This window comes from Oncorhynchus kisutch, linkage group LG13, assembly GCF_002021735.2.
Source record: "Oncorhynchus kisutch isolate 150728-3 linkage group LG13, Okis_V2, whole genome shotgun sequence".
Taxonomy (NCBI): domain Eukaryota; kingdom Metazoa; phylum Chordata; class Actinopteri; order Salmoniformes; family Salmonidae; genus Oncorhynchus; species Oncorhynchus kisutch.
The window spans coordinates 61,946,016-61,964,630 of record NC_034186.2 but is presented as its reverse complement, the minus strand read 5'-3'; the positions used below and the strand labels follow the sequence as shown (position 1 = coordinate 61,964,630).

The 18,615-nt window shown below is 42.9% G+C and overlaps 1 protein-coding gene across 1 annotated transcript in view; it reads right to left on the bottom strand.

Annotated features, from left to right (window-relative positions):
• LOC109901990 (SH3 domain-binding protein 5) overlaps window positions 1-18,615 on the bottom strand; it is a 35,860-nt gene that overhangs the window by 13,886 nt on the left and 3,359 nt on the right. Inside the window, exon 3 of the mRNA XM_031786821.1 lies at window positions 16,886-17,014. Within this exon, the coding sequence (XP_031642681.1) occupies window positions 16,886-17,014 (129 nt within the window). The remainder of the gene's footprint in view (window positions 1-16,885; window positions 17,015-18,615) is intronic.

Sequence of the window (18,615 nt, the reverse complement as noted above, 5' to 3'; positions counted from 1 at the left end):
AATAATTATCTGGCTAATAATGGGGAAAGAAATGGGCTGGTGTGGGGGCCTCGAGAAACTAAATGGGCCAATTTCAGGTTCCAGTCTGCCCCTTCTGAGAGAGACACACGCACGAGCACGCACACACACACGCACACACAGCTGTATTGAGTCATTGTCAAGCTGAGATGCCATTATTAAAGCAACTCCAGTCCTGCTTACTGAAGCAGTGATGTAACCAGGGCTGACCAGCATCAACATGCACCACAGGCTGGACACCACAGGACAGGCTGGCCGCACACTTCCCAGGAGGACAGAGCATGGCTCCAGCACACAGCCACAACCTTGTCTCTGCTCCCCCTCGTCATCCTTCCCTCCATCCCATTCTAGCCCCCATGTCTAGAGGTCGAACGATTATTTTTATTTTATTTCACCTTTATTTAACCAGGTAGGCTAGTTGAGAACAAGTTCTCATTTACAACTGCGACCTGGCCAAGCTAAAGCACAGCAGTTCGACACATACAACAACACAGAGTTACACATGGAATAAACAAGCATACAGTCAATAATACAGTAGAACAAAGAAACGTCTATATACAGTCAGTGCAAATGAGGTAAGATAAGGGAGGTAAGGCAATAAATAGGCCATGGTGGCAAAGTAATTACAATATAAAAATTAAACACTGGAATGGTAGATGTGCAGAAGATGAATGTGCAAGTAGAGATACTGGGGTGCAAAGGAGCAAGATAAATAAATAAATACAGTATGGGGATGAGGTAGTTGGATGGGCTGTTTACAGATGGGCTATGTACAGGTGCAGTGATCTGTGAGCTGCTCTGTCTCCAGCTTCAGTGATTTTTGCAGTTTGTTCCAGTCATTGGCAGCAGAGAACTGGAAGGAAAGGCGGCTAAAGGAGGTGTTGGCTTTGGGGGTGACCAGTGAGATATACCTGCTGGAGCGCGTGCTACGGGTGGGTGCTGCTATGGTGACCAGTGAGCTGAGATAAGGCGGGGCTTTACCTAGCACAGACTTGTAGATGACCTGGAGCCAATGGGTTTGGTGACAAGTATGAAGTGAGAGCCAGCAAACGAGAGCATACAGGTCTCAGTGGTGGGTAGAATATGGGGCTTTGGTGACAAAACGGATGGCACTGTGATAGACTGCATCCAATTTGTTGAGTAGAGTGTTGGAGGCTATTTTATAGATGACATCGCCTAAGTCGAGGATCGGTAGGATGGTCAATTTTACGAAGGTATGTTTAGCAGCATGAGTGAAGAATGCTTTGTTGCGAAATAGGAAGCCGATTCTAGATTTAAATTTGGATTGGAGATGCTTAATGTGAGTCTGGAAGGAGAGTTTACCGTCTAGCCAGACACCTAGGTATTTGTAGTTGTCCACATATTCTAAGTCAGAACCGTCCAGAGTAGCGATGACATGGCCTCGGCATGGCCGATTAATTAGGGCCGATTTCAAGTTTTCATAACAATCAGTAATCTGCATTTTTGGACACCAATTATGGCCGATTACATTGCACTCCACGAGGAGACTGCGTGGCAGGCTGACCACCTGTTACGCGAGTGCAGCAAGGAGCCAAGGTAAGTTGCTAGCTAGCATTAAACTTATCTTATAAAAAACAATCAATCTTAACATAATCACTAGTTAACTACGCATGGTTGATGATATTACTAGTTTAACTAGTTTGTCCTGCGTTGCAAATAATCAATGAGGTGCCTGTTAATTTATCAGCGAATCACAGCCTACTTCACCAAACGGGTGATGATTGATTTAACAAGCACATTCGCAAAAAAAGCACTGTTGTTGCACAAATGTACCGAACCATAAACATCAATGCCTTTCTTAAAATTAATACACAAGTATATTTTTTTAAACCTGCATATTTAGTTAAAAGAAATTCATGTTAGCAAACAATATTAACTTGTGTCACTAGAGTCAGGGTATATGCAGCAGTTTGGGCCGCCTGGCTCGTTGCGAACTGTGTGAAGACCATTTCTTCCTAACAAAAACCGTAATTAATTTGCCAGAATTGTACATAATTATGACATAACATTGAATGTTGTAAAATTTAACAGCAATATTTAGACTTGGGATACCACCCGTTCAATAAAATGCGGAACGGTCCCGTAGTTCACTGAAAGAATAAACGTTTTGTTTTCGAAATGATAGTTTCTGGATTTGACCATATTAATGACCTAAGGCTCGTATTTCTGTGTGTTTTATTATATTGGAATTAAGTCTATGATTTGATATTTGATAGAGCAGTCTGACTGAGCGGTGGAAGGCAGCAGCAGGTTCGTAAGCATTCATTCAAACAGAACTTTCCTGCGTTTGCCAGCAACTCTTCCCAATGCTTGAAGCACAGCCCTGTTTATGACTTCAAGCCTATCAACTACAACCTAAAACGTTTTACCTGGGAATATTGAAGACTCATGTTAAAAGGAATCACCAGCTTTCATATGTTCTCATGTTCTGAGCAAGGAACTGAAAGTTTGCTTTTTTACATGGCACATATTTTACTTTTTTCTCCCACACTGTGTTTTTGCGTTATTTAAACCAAATTGAACAGGTTTCATTATTTATTTGAGACTAAATTGATTTTTATTTATGTATTATATTAAGTTAAAACAAAAGTGTTCATTCAGTATTGTTGTAATTGTGATTATTGCAAATATATACACTGCTCAAAAAAATAAAGGGAACAATTAAACAACACAATGTAACTCCAAGTCAATCACACTTCTGTGAAATCAAACTGTCCACTTAGGAAGCAACACTGATTGACAATAAATTTCACATGCTGTTGTGCAAATGGAATAGACAACATGTGGGAATTAAGGGCAATTTAGCAAGACACCCCCAATAAAGGAGTGGTTCTGCAGGTGGTGACCACAGACCACTTCTCAGTTCCTATGCTTCCTGGCTGATGTTTTGGTCACTTTTGAATGCTGGCGGTGCTTTCACTCTAGTGGTAGCATGAGACGGAGTCTACAACCGACAGAGTGGCTCAGGTAGTGTAGCTCTTCCAGGATGGCACATCAATGCGAGCTGTGGCAAGAAGGTTTGCTGTGTCTGTCAGCGTAGTGTCCAGAGCATGGAGGCGCTACCAGGAGACAGACCAGTACATCAGGAGATGTGGAGGAGGCCGTAGGAGGGCAACAACCCAGCAGCAGGACCGCTACCTCCGCCTTTGTGCAAGGAGGAGCAGGAGGAGCACTGCCAGTGCCCTGAAAAATGATCTCCAGCAGGCCACAAATGTGCATGTGTCTGCTCAAATGGTCAGAAACAGACTCCATTAGGGTGGTATGAGGGCCCGACGTCCACAGGTGGGGGTTGTGCTTACAGCCCAACCGTGCAGGACATTTGGCATTTGCCAGAGAACACCAAGATTGGCAAATTCGCCACTGGCGCCCTGTGCTCTTCACAGATGAAAGCAGGTTCACACTGAGCACATGTGACAGACGTGACAGTCTGGAGACGCCGTGGAGAACATTCTGCAACATCCTCCAGCATGACTGGTTTGGCGGTGGGTCAGTCATGGTGTGGGGTGGCATTTCTTTGGGGTGCCGCACAGCCCTCCATGTGCTCGCCATTAGGTACCGAGAGGAGATCATCAGACCCCTTGTGAGACCATATGCTGGTGCGGTTGGCCCTGGGTTCCTCCTAATGCAAGACAATGCTAGACCTCATGTGGCTGGAGTGTGTCAGCAGTTCCTGCAAGAGGAAGGCATTGATGCTGTGGACTGGTTCGCCCGTTCCCCAGACCTGAATCCAATTGAGCACATCTGGGACATCATGTCTCGCTCCATCCACCAATGCCACGTTGCACCACAGACTGTCCAGGAGTTGGCGGATGCTTTAGTCCAGGTCTGGGAGGAGATCCCTCAGGAGACCATCCACCACCTCATCAGGAGCATGCCCAGGCGTTGTAGGGAGGTCATAAAGGCACGTGGAGGCCACACACACTACTGAGCCTCATTTTGACTTGTTTTAAGGACATTACATCAAAGTTGGATCAGCCTGTAGTGTGGTTTTCCACTTTAATTTTGAGTGACTCCAAATTCAGACCTCCATGGGTTGATACATTTGATTTCCATTGATCATTTTTGTCTGATTTTGTTGTCAGCACATTCAACTATGTAAAGAAAAAAGTATTTAATAAGAATATTTCACTCATTCAGATCTAGGATGTGTTATTTTAGTGTTCCCTTTCTTTTTTTGAGCAGTGCATATAAAAATTGGCCGATTAATCGGTATCGGCTTTCTATGGTCCTCCAATAATCTGTATCGGTATCGGCGTTGAAAAATCATAATCGGTCGACCTCTACCCATGACCCTCATCCGCTCTGTGCTATAAGCCTGCCAAAACCTCTCTCCACAGGAGAGAAAAAGACAGAGAAAGAGACAGGCCACAGATGGTCTCTTGACTTTTCAGGATTACAAAATGACACTAACTGTCTTAACCCAATCTCTATACCCTCAGGGATATACTAGCTGTTCTGTAATACATGGAACTGAGTTACTGTGGTGGTGAAGGAGACTGTCTGGGACAAGGTTCTCTATTCTACCAGAGCCAGTATCTTTCCAGGGCAAGACATGACAACATTCTTCTTGCACTGCAAGAATGCATGTTGGGATTGTAATAAAATGCAATGATTACAGTATGACAAAAACTCAAGACCATATCAATTCCTGCAAACTCTCTCCCAGTCCTTTTTCTTTATCCCAGACACTACGGTGACAGGTTGATGTATTAGAGCCCCCAGCCTCTGACAAAGATGTGCAGGGACCTATAGAGTCTCATTTGTAGCTGTGATCCATCTGCCCTTGATTCAGAGCCAGAGAACAATCCCATACATCAGCTAGAGACAGCTCTCTCCCCCAGTCTGAATCTATTCCAGCTGTTTCAAATCCAACCAATCTACTGGATGATCTCCTCCAGGCCTGAAGGATTTTCATTGCTTTCCTCCCCCAGCCATAAACCACTAAGCCCCACATCTGTTCAATCTACGGCCATCACGGAGGTCAGTTTATAACTAAACTCACAGACATTCCACAGTCTGTCTCCTCTGTTCTGGACCTCAGGCATCTCCCCTCCTCTCTCTCATTATCCGTCACACCTTCGTTTTCCCCAACTGTAGACACACTGCGGCAGAGGCAGCCAGTGGCTGAGACGATCTCGACTGTGCACTGTGTGGTAATAATCACTGTCGGTAACGGGCCGTCCAGGAGCGAGAGAGAGGGAGGGGGGCGAGATAGAGGGGGGAGGTAGACTGTGCCCAAACCTTGCACCAGCCACAACACATCACCATCACCATTCTCCTCCTCTCTATTGTTCCACCTTTCCTCCCACTAGCTGCACCTACTCTCTAGACAAAATGGGGCAGCCGAGGGGGAAGGACAATAGGACTTCAATGTTTAATGCTAACCAGGGTTGGGGTCAATTCCGTTTCAATTCCAGATAGATCAGAAAGTAAACCAAATTCCAATCCCAATTCTAAATTTTGACTGGTCTACTTTTTGTCAATTCACACTCTTAAAAGCTGAGGTTAACGAGAAGGAAACGATACATATTTCATGAGGTATAAGAAAAGCACTTTTCATCATTTTACACTACTTTAAAAATGGGAGCTGTCAAAGTGCAGGGTACCCAGGCTTTCTGGCCGAGTCAAGCTGTCTCTGATCCACTTACAAGCGCAGTCAACCATTAACTTGTGACTAGAGGTCGACCGATTATGATTTTTCACCGCCGATACCGATTATTGACTTGGACCAATAAAAAGCCGATACCGATTTTTATTTTTATTTTTTTTGTAATAATGACAATTACAACAATACTGAATGAACACTTATTTTAACTTAATATAATACATCAATAAAATCAATTTAGCCTCAAATAAATAATGAAACATGTTCAATTTGGTTTAAATAATGCAAAAACAAAGTGTCGGTGAAGAAAGTAAAAGTGCAATATGTGCCATGTAAGAAAGCTAACGTTTAAGTTCCTTGCTCAGAACATGAGAACATATGAAAGCTGGTGTTTCCTTTTAACATGTGTCTTCAATATTCCCAGGTAAGAAGTTGTAGGTTGTAGTTATTATAGGAATTATAGGACTATTTCCCTCTATACCATTTGTATTTCATTAACCTTTGACTATTGGATGTTCTTATAGGCACTTTAGTATTGCCAGTGTAACATTATAGCTTCCGTCCCTCTCCTCGCTCCTACCTGGACTCGAACCAGGAACACAACGACAACAGCCACCCTCGAAGCAGCGTTACCCATGCAGAGCAACGGGAACAACCACTCCAAGTCTCAGAGCGAGTGACGTTTGAAACACTATTAGTGCGCACCTCGCTAATTAGCTAGCCATTTCACATCGGTTACACCAGTCTAATCTCGAGAGTTGATAGGCTTGAAGTCATAAACAGCTGCTGGCAAACGCACAAAAGTGCTGTGTGAATGAATGCTTACGAGCCTGCTGGTGCCTACCATCGCTCAGTCAGACTGCTCTATCAAATCATAGACTTAGTTATAACATGATAACACACAGAAATACGAGCCTTAGGTCATTAATATGGTCGAAACCGGAAACTATCATATCGAAAATAAGACGTTTATTTTTCCAGTGAAATACGGAACCGTTCCGTATTTTATCTAACGGGTGGCATCCATAAGTCTAAATATTCCTGTTACATTGCACAACCTTCAATGTTATGTCATAATTACGTAAAATGCTGGCAAATTAGGCGGCCCAAACTGTTGTATATACACTGACTCTGCGTGCTATGAACGCAAGAGAAGTGACACAATTTCACCTAGTTAATATTGCCTGCTAACCTGGATTTCTTTTAGCTAAATATGCAGGTTTAAAAATACATACTTCGTGTATCAATACATACGTGTATTGATTTTAAGAAAGGCATTGATGTTTATGGTTAGGTACACATTGGAGCAACGATACGCACCGTTCAATGCTAGCTAGCAACTTACCTTGGCTTACTGCATTCGCGTAACAGGCAGTCTCCTCGTGGAGTGCAATGTAATCAGGTGGTTAGTGCGTTGGACTAGTTAATAACTGTAAGGTTGCAAGATTGAATCCCCCGAGCTGACAAGGTAAAAATCTGTCATTCTGCCCCTGAACTAGGCAGTTAACGCACTGTTCCTAGGCCGTCATTGAAAGTAAGAATGTGTTCTTAACTGACTTGCCTAGTTAAATAAAGGTGTAAAAAAAACGGCCAAATCGTTGTCCAAAAAAATAACGATTTCCGATTGTTATTAAAACTTGAAATCGGCCCTAATTAATCGGATATTCCGATTAGTCGGCCGACCTTTACTTGTGACACCTACTACCTCAGGATATACTAGCAAGTCTTCTCAACATCTAAGGTATGTGACCATCTATTGTTTTGTTATGCAAAACAGTTATGGTCAAAGAGCATTTTTCCACAGCGCTGCCACTCCCTGTGTACCTTATTATTAACCTTCTAAAGCAAATGATAATGTATTGCTCATGTAGGCTACTTCAACAAAACAGAGAGATAGAGAATTTCCACCTCTCTGGGCAAACAATGATTCAAGTTCAACGTTGTGTACATGCTCACCCACTGAAGGAGAATGGAGAGACGGAGGTGGAGATACATTTCAATAGAAGAGGAGGAAGACAGAGGAAGATAGAGTATAGAGGAATCGGAAGATAGGGAAAGAGAGGAAGAGTGTTTATGTTGCATAATTGATTCAGTACTGCTGTGTTAAGAAGGGCTCTGCTCCAGTCACCACTGTGAGGTTGATTAACTCAACCATGTTAGATAGGCAGCCATTTACCGCACCACTAACCAATTTCAACCTCAACCGCTTTGTAATGCTCCCAACCACACCATAAATCGATGAGACCTGTGATGTGTGGTATGTGTGTGTTCGTATGTGAGACCAGTGCCCTAGAATCGCCCTATGCAGTCAGGTCCCACTGACTTCTTGTTGCAGAGCTCAGCATAGTATGACAGACAATAGAGCCCTGCAGTTGTTCATAATTAAGATACCTGCCAACCTAGTCTGGAAATAAGAGCCACAGAGTTAAGTCTCAATCCCTCATGTATGTGCCAAACTCTTATTGAACCCCTGAACACATCATGGCTTCATACCATTGCTTTCAGTGAAATAACTGGGTGCAGATGCAGGGGCGCAACTTTGGTTTTAGAAGTGAGGGGGACATAACCTGGGCATCTAAAGCTAGTTTTATGCATTTCTACTAGGGCTGTCAACAACAAAAAATCTTGGTCAACGAAGATTAGTCTTTTCTTTCGATCAATTGATTGGAATAAATTTTAAAACGTGCATTTTTCTATATATACACACACCCTATGTGTTTTAATAAAATCAACTACAGTTGAAGTCTTAAGTTTACACAAACCTTAGCCAAATACATTTAAACTCAGTTTTTCACAATTCCTGACATTTAATCCTAGTAAAAATTCCCTGTTTTAGGTCAGTTAGGATTACCACTTTATTTTAGCAATGTGAAATGTCAGAATAATAATAGAGAGAATGATTTATTTCAGCTTTTATTTCTTTCATCACATTCCCAGTGGATCAGAAGTTTACATACACTCAATTAGTATTTGGTAGCATTGCCTTTAAATTGTGTAATTTGGGTCAAAAGTTTCGAGTAGCCTTTCACAAGCTTCCCACAATAAGTTGGGTGAAATTTGGCCCATTGCTCCTGACAGAGCTGGTGTAACTATTGGAGTCAGGTTTGTAGGCCTTCTTGCTCGCACTCGCTTTTTCAGTTCTGTACACAAATTCTCTATGGGATTGAGGTCAGGGCATTGTGATGGCCACTCCAATACTTTGACTTAGTTGTCCTTAAGCTATATTGTCACAACTTTGGAAGACCCATTTGCGACCAAGCTTTTACTTGGTCTTGAGATGTTGCTTCAATATATACACATACGTTTCCTTCCACATGATGCCATCTATTCTGTGAAGTGCACCAGTCCCTCCTGCAGCAATGCAACCCTGATGATGCTGCCACCCCCATGCTTCACGGTTGGGATGGTGTTCTTCGGCTTGCAAGCCTCCCCCTTTTTCTTCCTAACATAACGATGGTCATTATGGCCAAAAAGTTATATTTTTGTTTCATCAGACCAGAGGACATTTCTCCAAAAAGTACGATCTTTGTCCCCATGTACAGTTGCAAACCGTAGTCTGGCTTTTTTTATGGCAGTTTTGGAGCAGTGGGTATGTCCTTGCTGAGCGGCCTTTCAGGTTATGTCGATATAGGACTTGTTTTTATTGTGGATACAGATACTTTTGTACCTGTTTCCTCCAGCATCTTCACAGGGTCTTTTGCTGTTGTTCTGTGATGTATTTGCACTTTTCGTACCAAAGTACATTCGTCTCTAGGCAACACAACGCGTCTCCTTCCTGAGCGGTATGACGGCTGCGTGGTCCCATGGTGTTTATACTTGCGTACTATTGTTTGTACAGATGAAAATGGTACCTTCAGGCATTTGGAAATTGCTCCCAAGGATGAACCAGACTTGTGGAGGTCTACAATTTTTTTTCTAAGGTCTTGGCTGATTTCATTAGATTTCCCCATGATGGTCAAGCAAAGAGGCACTGAGTTCGAAGATAGGCCTTGAAATACATCCACAGGTACACCTCCAATTGACTCAAATGATGTCAATTAGCCTAACAGATGCTTCTAAAGCCATAACATAATTTTCTGGAATTTTCCAAGCTGTTTAAAGGCACAGTCAATTTAGTGTATGTAAACTTCTGACCCACTGGAATTGTGATACAGTGAATTATAAGTTAAATAATCTTTCTGTAAACAATTGTTGGAAAAATTACTTGTGTCATCCACAAAGTAGATGTACTAACTGACATGCCAAAACTATAGTTTTTTAACAAGAAATTTGTGGAGTGGTTGAAAAGCGAGTTTTAATGACTCCAACTACGTGTATGTAAACTTCTGACTTCAACTGTATATGTACTGAACTTGTTTGATGCAGACTGTTTGATTAAATAATTAAGACACACAAATGACTCAAGAGAGAGCCAGAGATCAAGATTGCCTAGCCAGAAAAAAATATATATATATATTTTCCTTGCTGCGCCCACTTCGCAGAAGCTCCTGAAGTTGCCGGTAATAGGCTACACCAGCACTCTGCAATCATTTCCATTTGGAGGGCCAATTTATCTTACCCTTTCTACCAATCTGCGTGCTAGTCATGATTTTCATATGCACATTTTCATGGAACAGTTTAATTTTATTTATAAATCTTTGAATGTCAAAATCATTGTCTGTGGTTAATCTTACATTCTATCTAAATCTAAATGAAAATGAAAAAAATCTAAAAGTTACATTAACATTGCAGCCTGCAGGTAGAAAATATCCTGATAAAATAAATATCCTATAAATCACATTGTCTACTCATGCCCTGTCTGCAACAAACTTGAAACATTGTATCAACTATCAACTGGGTCACCCAGAAACTCATGCTAGCAAACTTGAAACATTGTATAAAATATTCTGGGCCCTCAGATTTTCCCGCACCAGTGAGCTCAGGACAGACACAGCTGTAGGCCCTTTGTGCTTTTGGGATATGAAGTAATCAAGTATTTTATGACATTTCCACTGGATCAGAGCTTTACATTTTTCACTTTCATGTCAAGTGTTTATCGAAAGGGAAAGAGCTGGAAATATTGTTCACATACTTTGAGGAACTTTTGTCATTCTCAATTGATTCTAAAAATAGACTTTGTTTACTTGCTGTTTGAGGTGAAGAATAATTACTGGGAGAAGCTCCACAGCTCATTATAGGAACAGTTATGAGCCTATATTTGTGTGCAGGCCAGGTAGATTAGTCCTACTTCTATCAATATGCGTAATCAGGTGTCAATCCTTAGTTGACAGGAGCGTTTCAAACAAAAGACGATTAATACATAGACAAAACTCGTACACAAGTGTAGCATAGTTTGTGAGTTCACACATCCACTCCGAAAATCAGAACAATAAATGACTGTAATTAAAATATATTCAATGCATTAACAGAAATTACCGCAAACAAACATTGCAGATTAGAAATTATATGAATTAACGGTAAATGTAGACTACTACTGGCGATATATGTAATGGGGAATTGACAGACACAGCAAACAATGCACACAATGAAGTTCTGAAACAATGAATACCCATGAAATGGCTGGAGAGAGAGCATTCTGGAAAGTGACGTGCCTTGTGCATCTGAGCCACAATCCCCATATTCTTGGACCGTGCCATCCCAGCGGCCTCCTCAATGGATTAGTCCACTAAGACCGGCGTAAATCAGACCGGTGTCTCGTGTGCCAATGAAAAACATAGTCTATTTGCAACTGCTCAACTAAAAAATATCTTGGGTTTTCAATACAGACCCATTTTGTCATTAAGTATTCCATATAAGGCACCCAAACCTTGTGAAATGTGACCAGTAAACCCTTAATCTTGTAATAAATCAAATCTAGTGATGCATAACTTGACATTTCTGCCATCCATTGTGACATTCTGGGAGTATAACCAACCTTCGAATTAGGGTTGCACATTTTGGGGAATATTCAGGGTTGGGAACTTTCCGTGGGAATTAACGGGAATTTATGGGAAGTAACTGAAATGTATGCAAATTAATATTAATACCATTTAAATGTAGATGTTTTTTTGCATTGGATATATTTACCATATCATATGGAGACAGAAACATAAACCTTTAACATTATCATAAGTAGACATAATGTCAAGCCCTGACATTAGAAAGCTTTCATGTCTCTATTTTGATTTGGTCAGGGTGTGGTTTGGGTGGGCATTCTATGTTCTATTTTCTATGTTTTTGTATTTCTTTGTTTTGGCCGGGTATGGTTCTCAATCAGGGACAGCTGTCTATCGTTGTCTCTGATTGGGAATCATACTTAGGCAGCCTTTTTCCCTTTTGTGTTTGTGGGAAGTTGACTTTGTTAGGGGCACTATATCCTTGTTACAGTGCCTTGCGAAAGTATTCGGCCCCCTTGAACTTTGCGACCTTTTGCCACATTTCAGGCTACAAACATAAAGATATAAAACTGTATTTTTTTGTGAAGAATCAACAACAAGTGGGACACAATCAGGAAGTGGAACGACATTTATTGGATATTTCAAACTTTTTTAACAAATCAAAAACTGAAAAATTGGGCGTGCAAAATTATTCAGCCTCTTTACTTTCAGTGCAGCAAACTCTCTCCAGAAGCTCAGTGAGGATCTCTGAATGATCCAATGTTGACCTAAATGACTAATGATGATAAATACAATCCACCTGTGTGTAGTCAAGTCTCCGTATGAATGCACCTGCACTGTGATAGTCTCAGAGGTCCGTTAAAAGCGCAGAGAGCATCATGAAGAACAAGGAACACACCAGGCAGGTCCGAGATACTGTTGTGAAGAAGTTTAAAGCCGGATTTGGATACAAAAAGATTTCCCAAGCTTTAAACATCCCAAGGAGCACTGTGCAAGCGATAATATTGAAATGGAAGGAGTATCAGACCACTGCAAATCTACCAAGACCTGGCCGTCCCTCTAAACTTTCAGCTCATACAAGGAGAAGACTATTCAGAGATGCAGCCAAGAGGCCCATGATCACTCTGGATGAACTGCAGAGATCTACAGCTGAGGTGGGAGACTCTGTCCATAGGACAACAATCAGTCGTATATTGCACAAATCTGGCCTTTATGGAAGAGTGGCAAGAAGAAAGCCATTTCTTAAAGATATCCATAAAAAGTGTCGTTTAAAGTTTGCCACAAGCCACCTGGGAGACACACCAAACATGTGGAAGAAGGTGCTCTGGTCAGATGAAACCAAAATTGAACTTTTTGGCAACAATGCAAAACGTTATGTTTGGCGTAAAAGCAACACAGCTCATCACCCTGAACCCAACATCCCCACTGTCAAACATGGTGGTGGCAGCATCATGGTTTGGGCCTGCTTTTCTTCAGCAGGGACAGGGAAGATGGTTAAAATATTGATGGGAAGATGGATGGAGCCAAATACAGGACCATTCTGGAAGAAAACCTGATGGAGTCTGCAAAAGACCTGAGACTGGGACGCAGATTTGTCTTCCAACAAGACAATGATCCAAAACATAAAGCAAAATCTACAATGGAATGGTTCAAAAATAAATATATCCAGGTGTTAGAATGGCCAAGTCAAAGTCCAGACCAATCGAGAATCTGTGGAAAGAACTGAAAACTGCTGTTCACAAATGCTCTCCATCCAACCTCACTGAGCTCGAGCTGTTTTGCAAGGAGGAATGGGAAAAAATTTCAGTCTCTCGATGTGCAAAACTGATAGAGACATACCCAAAGCGACTTACAGCTGTAATCGCAGCAAAAGGTGGCGCTACAAAGTATTAACTTAAGGGGGCTGAATAATTTTGCACGCCCAATTTTTCAGTTTTTGATTTGTTAAAAAGGTTTGAAATATCCAATAAATGTCGTTCCACTTCATGATTGTGTCCCACTTGTTGTTGATTCTTCACAAAAAAATGCAGTTTTATATCTTTATGTTTGAAGCCTGAAATGTGGCAAAAGGTCGCAAAGTTCAAGGGGGCCGAATACTTTCGCAAGGCACTGTAAGTGTCACGGTCGTTTTTGTTATTTGTTGTTTTGTTGGCGACATTTATCTTAAATAAAAAGAAATGTACGCTCACCACGCTGCGTTTTGGTCTTCCTTTAACGACGGCCGTGACAGAATGTCCCACCAACAAAGGACCAAGCAGCGTGGAGAAAGGGACTCCTGGACATAAGAGGAGATCCTGGACGGTAAGGGATCCTGGAGGCAGGCTGGGGAGTATCGCCGTCCAAAGGAGGAAGTAAAGGCAGTGAAGGAGGAGCGGTGGCGATATGAGGAGGCAAACCATCGAAGCAGGCACGAGAGGCAGCCCCCCCAAAAATGTTGGGGGGGGCACACGGGAAGATTGGTAGTCGGGTTATAGACCTGAGCCAACTCCCCGTGCTTACCGTGGGGAGCGAGTGACAGGGCAGGCACCTTGTTATTCGGGAAAGCGCACGGTGTCTCCGGTGCGCATGCACAGCCCGGTGCGCTCGGAGCCAGCTCTCCGCAAGTGCCACGCAAGAATGGGCATCCAGCCAGGGCGGATTGTGCCAGCTCAGCGCTCTTGGTCTCCGGTGCGCCGTTTCGGCCCAGTGTATCCTGCGCCGGCTCTGCGCACTGTGTCTCCGGTGCGCTGCGACTGCTCAGTGCGTCCTATGCCTGCGCTCTGCACCGTGCCGGGCTAAAGTGGGCATTCAGCCAAAAGGAGAGGTGCACGTGTTAAGCACCAGATCTCCAGTGCTCCCCCACAGCCCGGTTCATCCTGTGCCTGCTCCCAGAACCAGGCTGCCTATACGTCTCCTCCCATCAGTGATGATCCACAGTCCGGGATCCGCAACGAGGGTTCCCAGTCTGGGGCCCGCAACGAGGGTCCCCAGTCTGGCTCCCGCAGCGCCACCGTGGATAGATGCCCACCCAGACCCTCCCCTATAGGTTCAGGGATACTGTCACGCCCTGACGACGGCCGTGACACATAATTGCAAATGATTAAATCCTTCCAATAGAAATAAAAAACAATTTAGTTACGAATTGAACTTTAATTAAATGAGCTGACTCTTCACATGGGATGATTTCACTGAACAACAAAAGGGAATATTGAATGATCCCTAATGATCCATCGCATCTCCCAAAAACATTTTCAACATACATCTGTAAAATGATAGTCTAGAATCTAAAGCTTTGGTTGTCTTCCTCTCAGGCTTCTCCCTGGACCACCTCTTGAACATATGACTCTGAGGCCTCATCTTCACTGTCACTTTCCAACCATGTTGAGGATGGCTCGTTGTCAGACTCAAAAAGCCTCAAAGTTTTGGAAGCTTGGAAGTGTCCTTCGCCAGACTGCCAAGAACCTTGCCCTCATCCAGGCCAAGGTGGTGAGACACGGTAGTGATGACACCATAGGCCTTTTTGATCTCTGCACCAGACAGGATGCTCTTGCCAGCATACTTGGGGTCCAACATGTACGCTGCGGCATGTATGGGCTTCAAGCAGAAGTCTTCACGCTTTTTGATGTATTTCAGAACTGCAGTTTCCTCTGCTTGGAGCAACACTGAAGTAGGCAGGGCAGTACGGATTTCTTCTCTTACTTCTGCAAGCAGAGTCTGAACATCAGACGGGATGGGTGTGATGTGAGGGTAGGACTCCTCCACTTTAGACCAAGCAGCCTTCATGTTCGCAGCATTGTCTGTCACCAGTGCAAATACCTTCTGTGGTACAAGGTCATTGTTGACTGCCTTCAGCTCATCTGCAATGTAGAGACTGGTGTGTCTGTTGTCCCTTGTGTCTGTGCTCTTGTAGAATACTGGGTGTGGGGTGGAGATGATGTAGTTAATTATTCCTTGCCCACGCAAATCCGACCACCTATCAGAGATGATTGCAATTCAGTCTGCTTTCTCTATGATTTGCTTGACCTTCAATTGAACTCTGTTGAAATCTGCATCCAGCAAATTAGTAGATAAAGCACGTCTGGGTGGAGGGGTGAATGCTGGGCGAAGAACATTCAGAAATCTCTTCCAATACACATTGCCTGTGAGCATCAGAGGTGAACCAGTTGCATACCCAGCTTGAACAAGACATTCATCAGCATTTCTCTGACTACATTCCTCCATTGAGTCAAAAAAACTTCTCATTTGAGGAGGACTATGAGGTGTTGCTATCGATAAGGTGTCTGATTCATCATTTTCACCTCAAATAGAAGTAGAGGGACTTTTGTCAGAGGTTGCTTGTTGTGAGTGCTGATGGAACTTTATGCACGTGGCCAGATGATTCTGTATCTTTTTTGCATTCTTCACATATGATTTGCCGCAATATTTGCAAATGTACACAGCTTTTCCTTCTACTTTAGCTGCAGTGAAATGTCTCCACACATCAGATAGTGCCGGTGACATTATCTTGTAAAGATTAGATAAAAATGGTTAAAAAAACAAATACAATTCCATGTACAGATAAATAATTAAGCAGTTAGATTAAACAACTCCTTTGTAAGATAAATGTTTTAAAATTAAACTACTTATTTTCCACCATAATTTGCAAATAAATTCATTAAAAGTCCTACAATGTGAGTTTCTGGATTTTTTTTCTCATTTTGTCTGTTATAGTTGAAGTGTACCTATGATGAAAATTACAGGCCTCTCTCACCTTTTTAAGTGGGAGAACTTGCACAATTGGTGGCTGACTAAATACTTTTTTGCCCCACTGTAAATCACAACCTCACAAAGCTGCATTCTCATTAAGGAGCCATATAGAGGTTGCCTGAATGAGAGGAACAAAGCAGAACCAAGAACACCACAGGGAACAAAATAAAAGAAGAAGTGAAGAACGGTTGGCCTTTAAAAACCTTTTCACGTCTGGTTTGGTCCCAGCGATTCCTCTCTGACTGTTTACAGCTGCAGGGCTCTTATCTAGATGAGCAGGCGGAAGCAGCTCTCCTCTAACAATAACTACGGCTTTGCAGAAAAGGGAACCAAGATCACAGCTTCACAAAGAGCCACTCCCCCCCCCCCCAGTATTTAGAAATGATGTGGTAGTCAACCTGGTATCAAAGAGTATGCAATGGGGCTGGTTGTAATGAATCTCAATTAAACTAGGCAAATAGAATGTGAACTAGGCAAATAGAATGTGAACTAGGCAAATAGAATGTGAACTAGGCAAATAGAATGTGAACTAGGCAAATAAAGCGTTTCCAATAAATAAAAGATTTTGGACTGTTTCTTAGAACAATATGAGCAGAGAATCCCAGCCCGTAGTCCCCCTATCCACCCAGTGGTATCTCACCTGTCTGGCCACTCTCCGGGCCTCCCAGTAGGGTTTGGACTCCTCCACCGCCTTCCCAATCTTCTTGACCAGCTCATCCAGCTTCACCGTGGCCTCAACCAGCACTGTGCGGAACTTCTGCCTGGCATCCTGGAGAGAAACAGGGAGAAAGGGTTAACTAGGACTCTAGTGAACTTCCAACACTTTGTTTGCTATGAATGTTCACAAAGGTCATAGAAGACTCAACACTCATCTCGATGTTAAGGCGATGACATCCTTACGTCATTGTTCTTAACCGTTTAACCAACCGCAGTTAACAATTGACAGCAAATATTAAGTTAGACGCAACAGGATTTCACAAAACCAGAGTATTCAGTCAGACTCTTAAGGTAATTAAATACATTTTGATGTACGAGTCGGGGCTCCCCCTCTTTCGATTATAAGAATTGAAAAGGCCAGTGTCCTAAAATTGCATTAGTCTGTTATCAAGTTAACAGGGGCAGCGATGTCAATGTAACCTTCAGACAGAAGCAAACAGGCAATTAACAAAGAAATGGCCATATGGAAATGATCATAGGAAATAGCCTTTTATGCGACACACCATCAGCTCCTGTTAATGTTTATTCATCCGTCATGGTGGTCAGATGTAAAAGCCCCCAGCACAGCATGCTGATAAAGCCAATAACAGGCCTCCATTCAATCATATCAAACCTCATCTAATCTAGTCCAAAACATGAACTCGCCTTGAAACCGTTTTAGATAAAAGCAGAGGAGATTTTTCTGAGAACAAACAAGTGGGTTCAAGTGTGACGTCCAGAAGGAGACATGATGGTGGACAGAAAACAAAAACAAGCATGAAAACAGATTCCTGGAGATGTCAGTGTGGAAAAAATATATTGCACTTATGCAATAAGTTTATTGGACTTTTTTCAATTCTTTGAAAGGTTAAATATGTAAAGAGACTTTATATGAATCTGCACTAGTGTTCTGGACTAAGATATCCTTCCTATTACCATTTCAAATCTGAGGGATAGAAGGCCAATAGTGAGAACAGGGCAGGGACACACACTTCCTGTGACATCATCACTCATCCTGCAACAAGCTGGCATCTGAGGACAAACACCATGTCCGAAAACAACCCCTAGCCCCTGAACCCTAGCCCCTGAACCCTAGCCCCTGAACCCTAGCTCCTTCCCATTCCGTGTGTATGCAGATCAAGGAACCAAATACAGTGATGGCTCCACCACCACTGTTTGCCATTTCCTACACCTTGGTACTTGCTGTTCAGCTGGCCCAACATGTTTGTTTACTGTACTCTGTCAGACTGGAATTCTGCCGCGGTTATCAGATACCTGCCATCCTGGAGAGAAAAACAGCCACCCAACCTCCTGCATAGGAGGATGCTCCATCTCTCCTCGTAATGCATTTCCTCCCCCACTCTCTCCCTCTACTCTATCCCCTTTTTTTCTGTTCTCATTTCCACCATCTCCCTCTTTTTCTCCAATAGCTGATACAGCAGAGGTTACAGTGCAGTGCAGTCTCTCTGTCCCTCACACCTCAGAGGTTACAGTACAGTCTCTCTGTCCCTCACACCTCAGAGGTTACAGTGCAGTGCAGTCTCTTTGTCCCTCACACCTCAGAGGTTACAGTACAGTCTCTCTGTCCCTCACACCTCAGAGGTTACAGCACAGTGCAGTCTCTCTGTCCCTCACACCTCAGAGGTTACAGTACAGTCTCTCTGTCCCTCACAC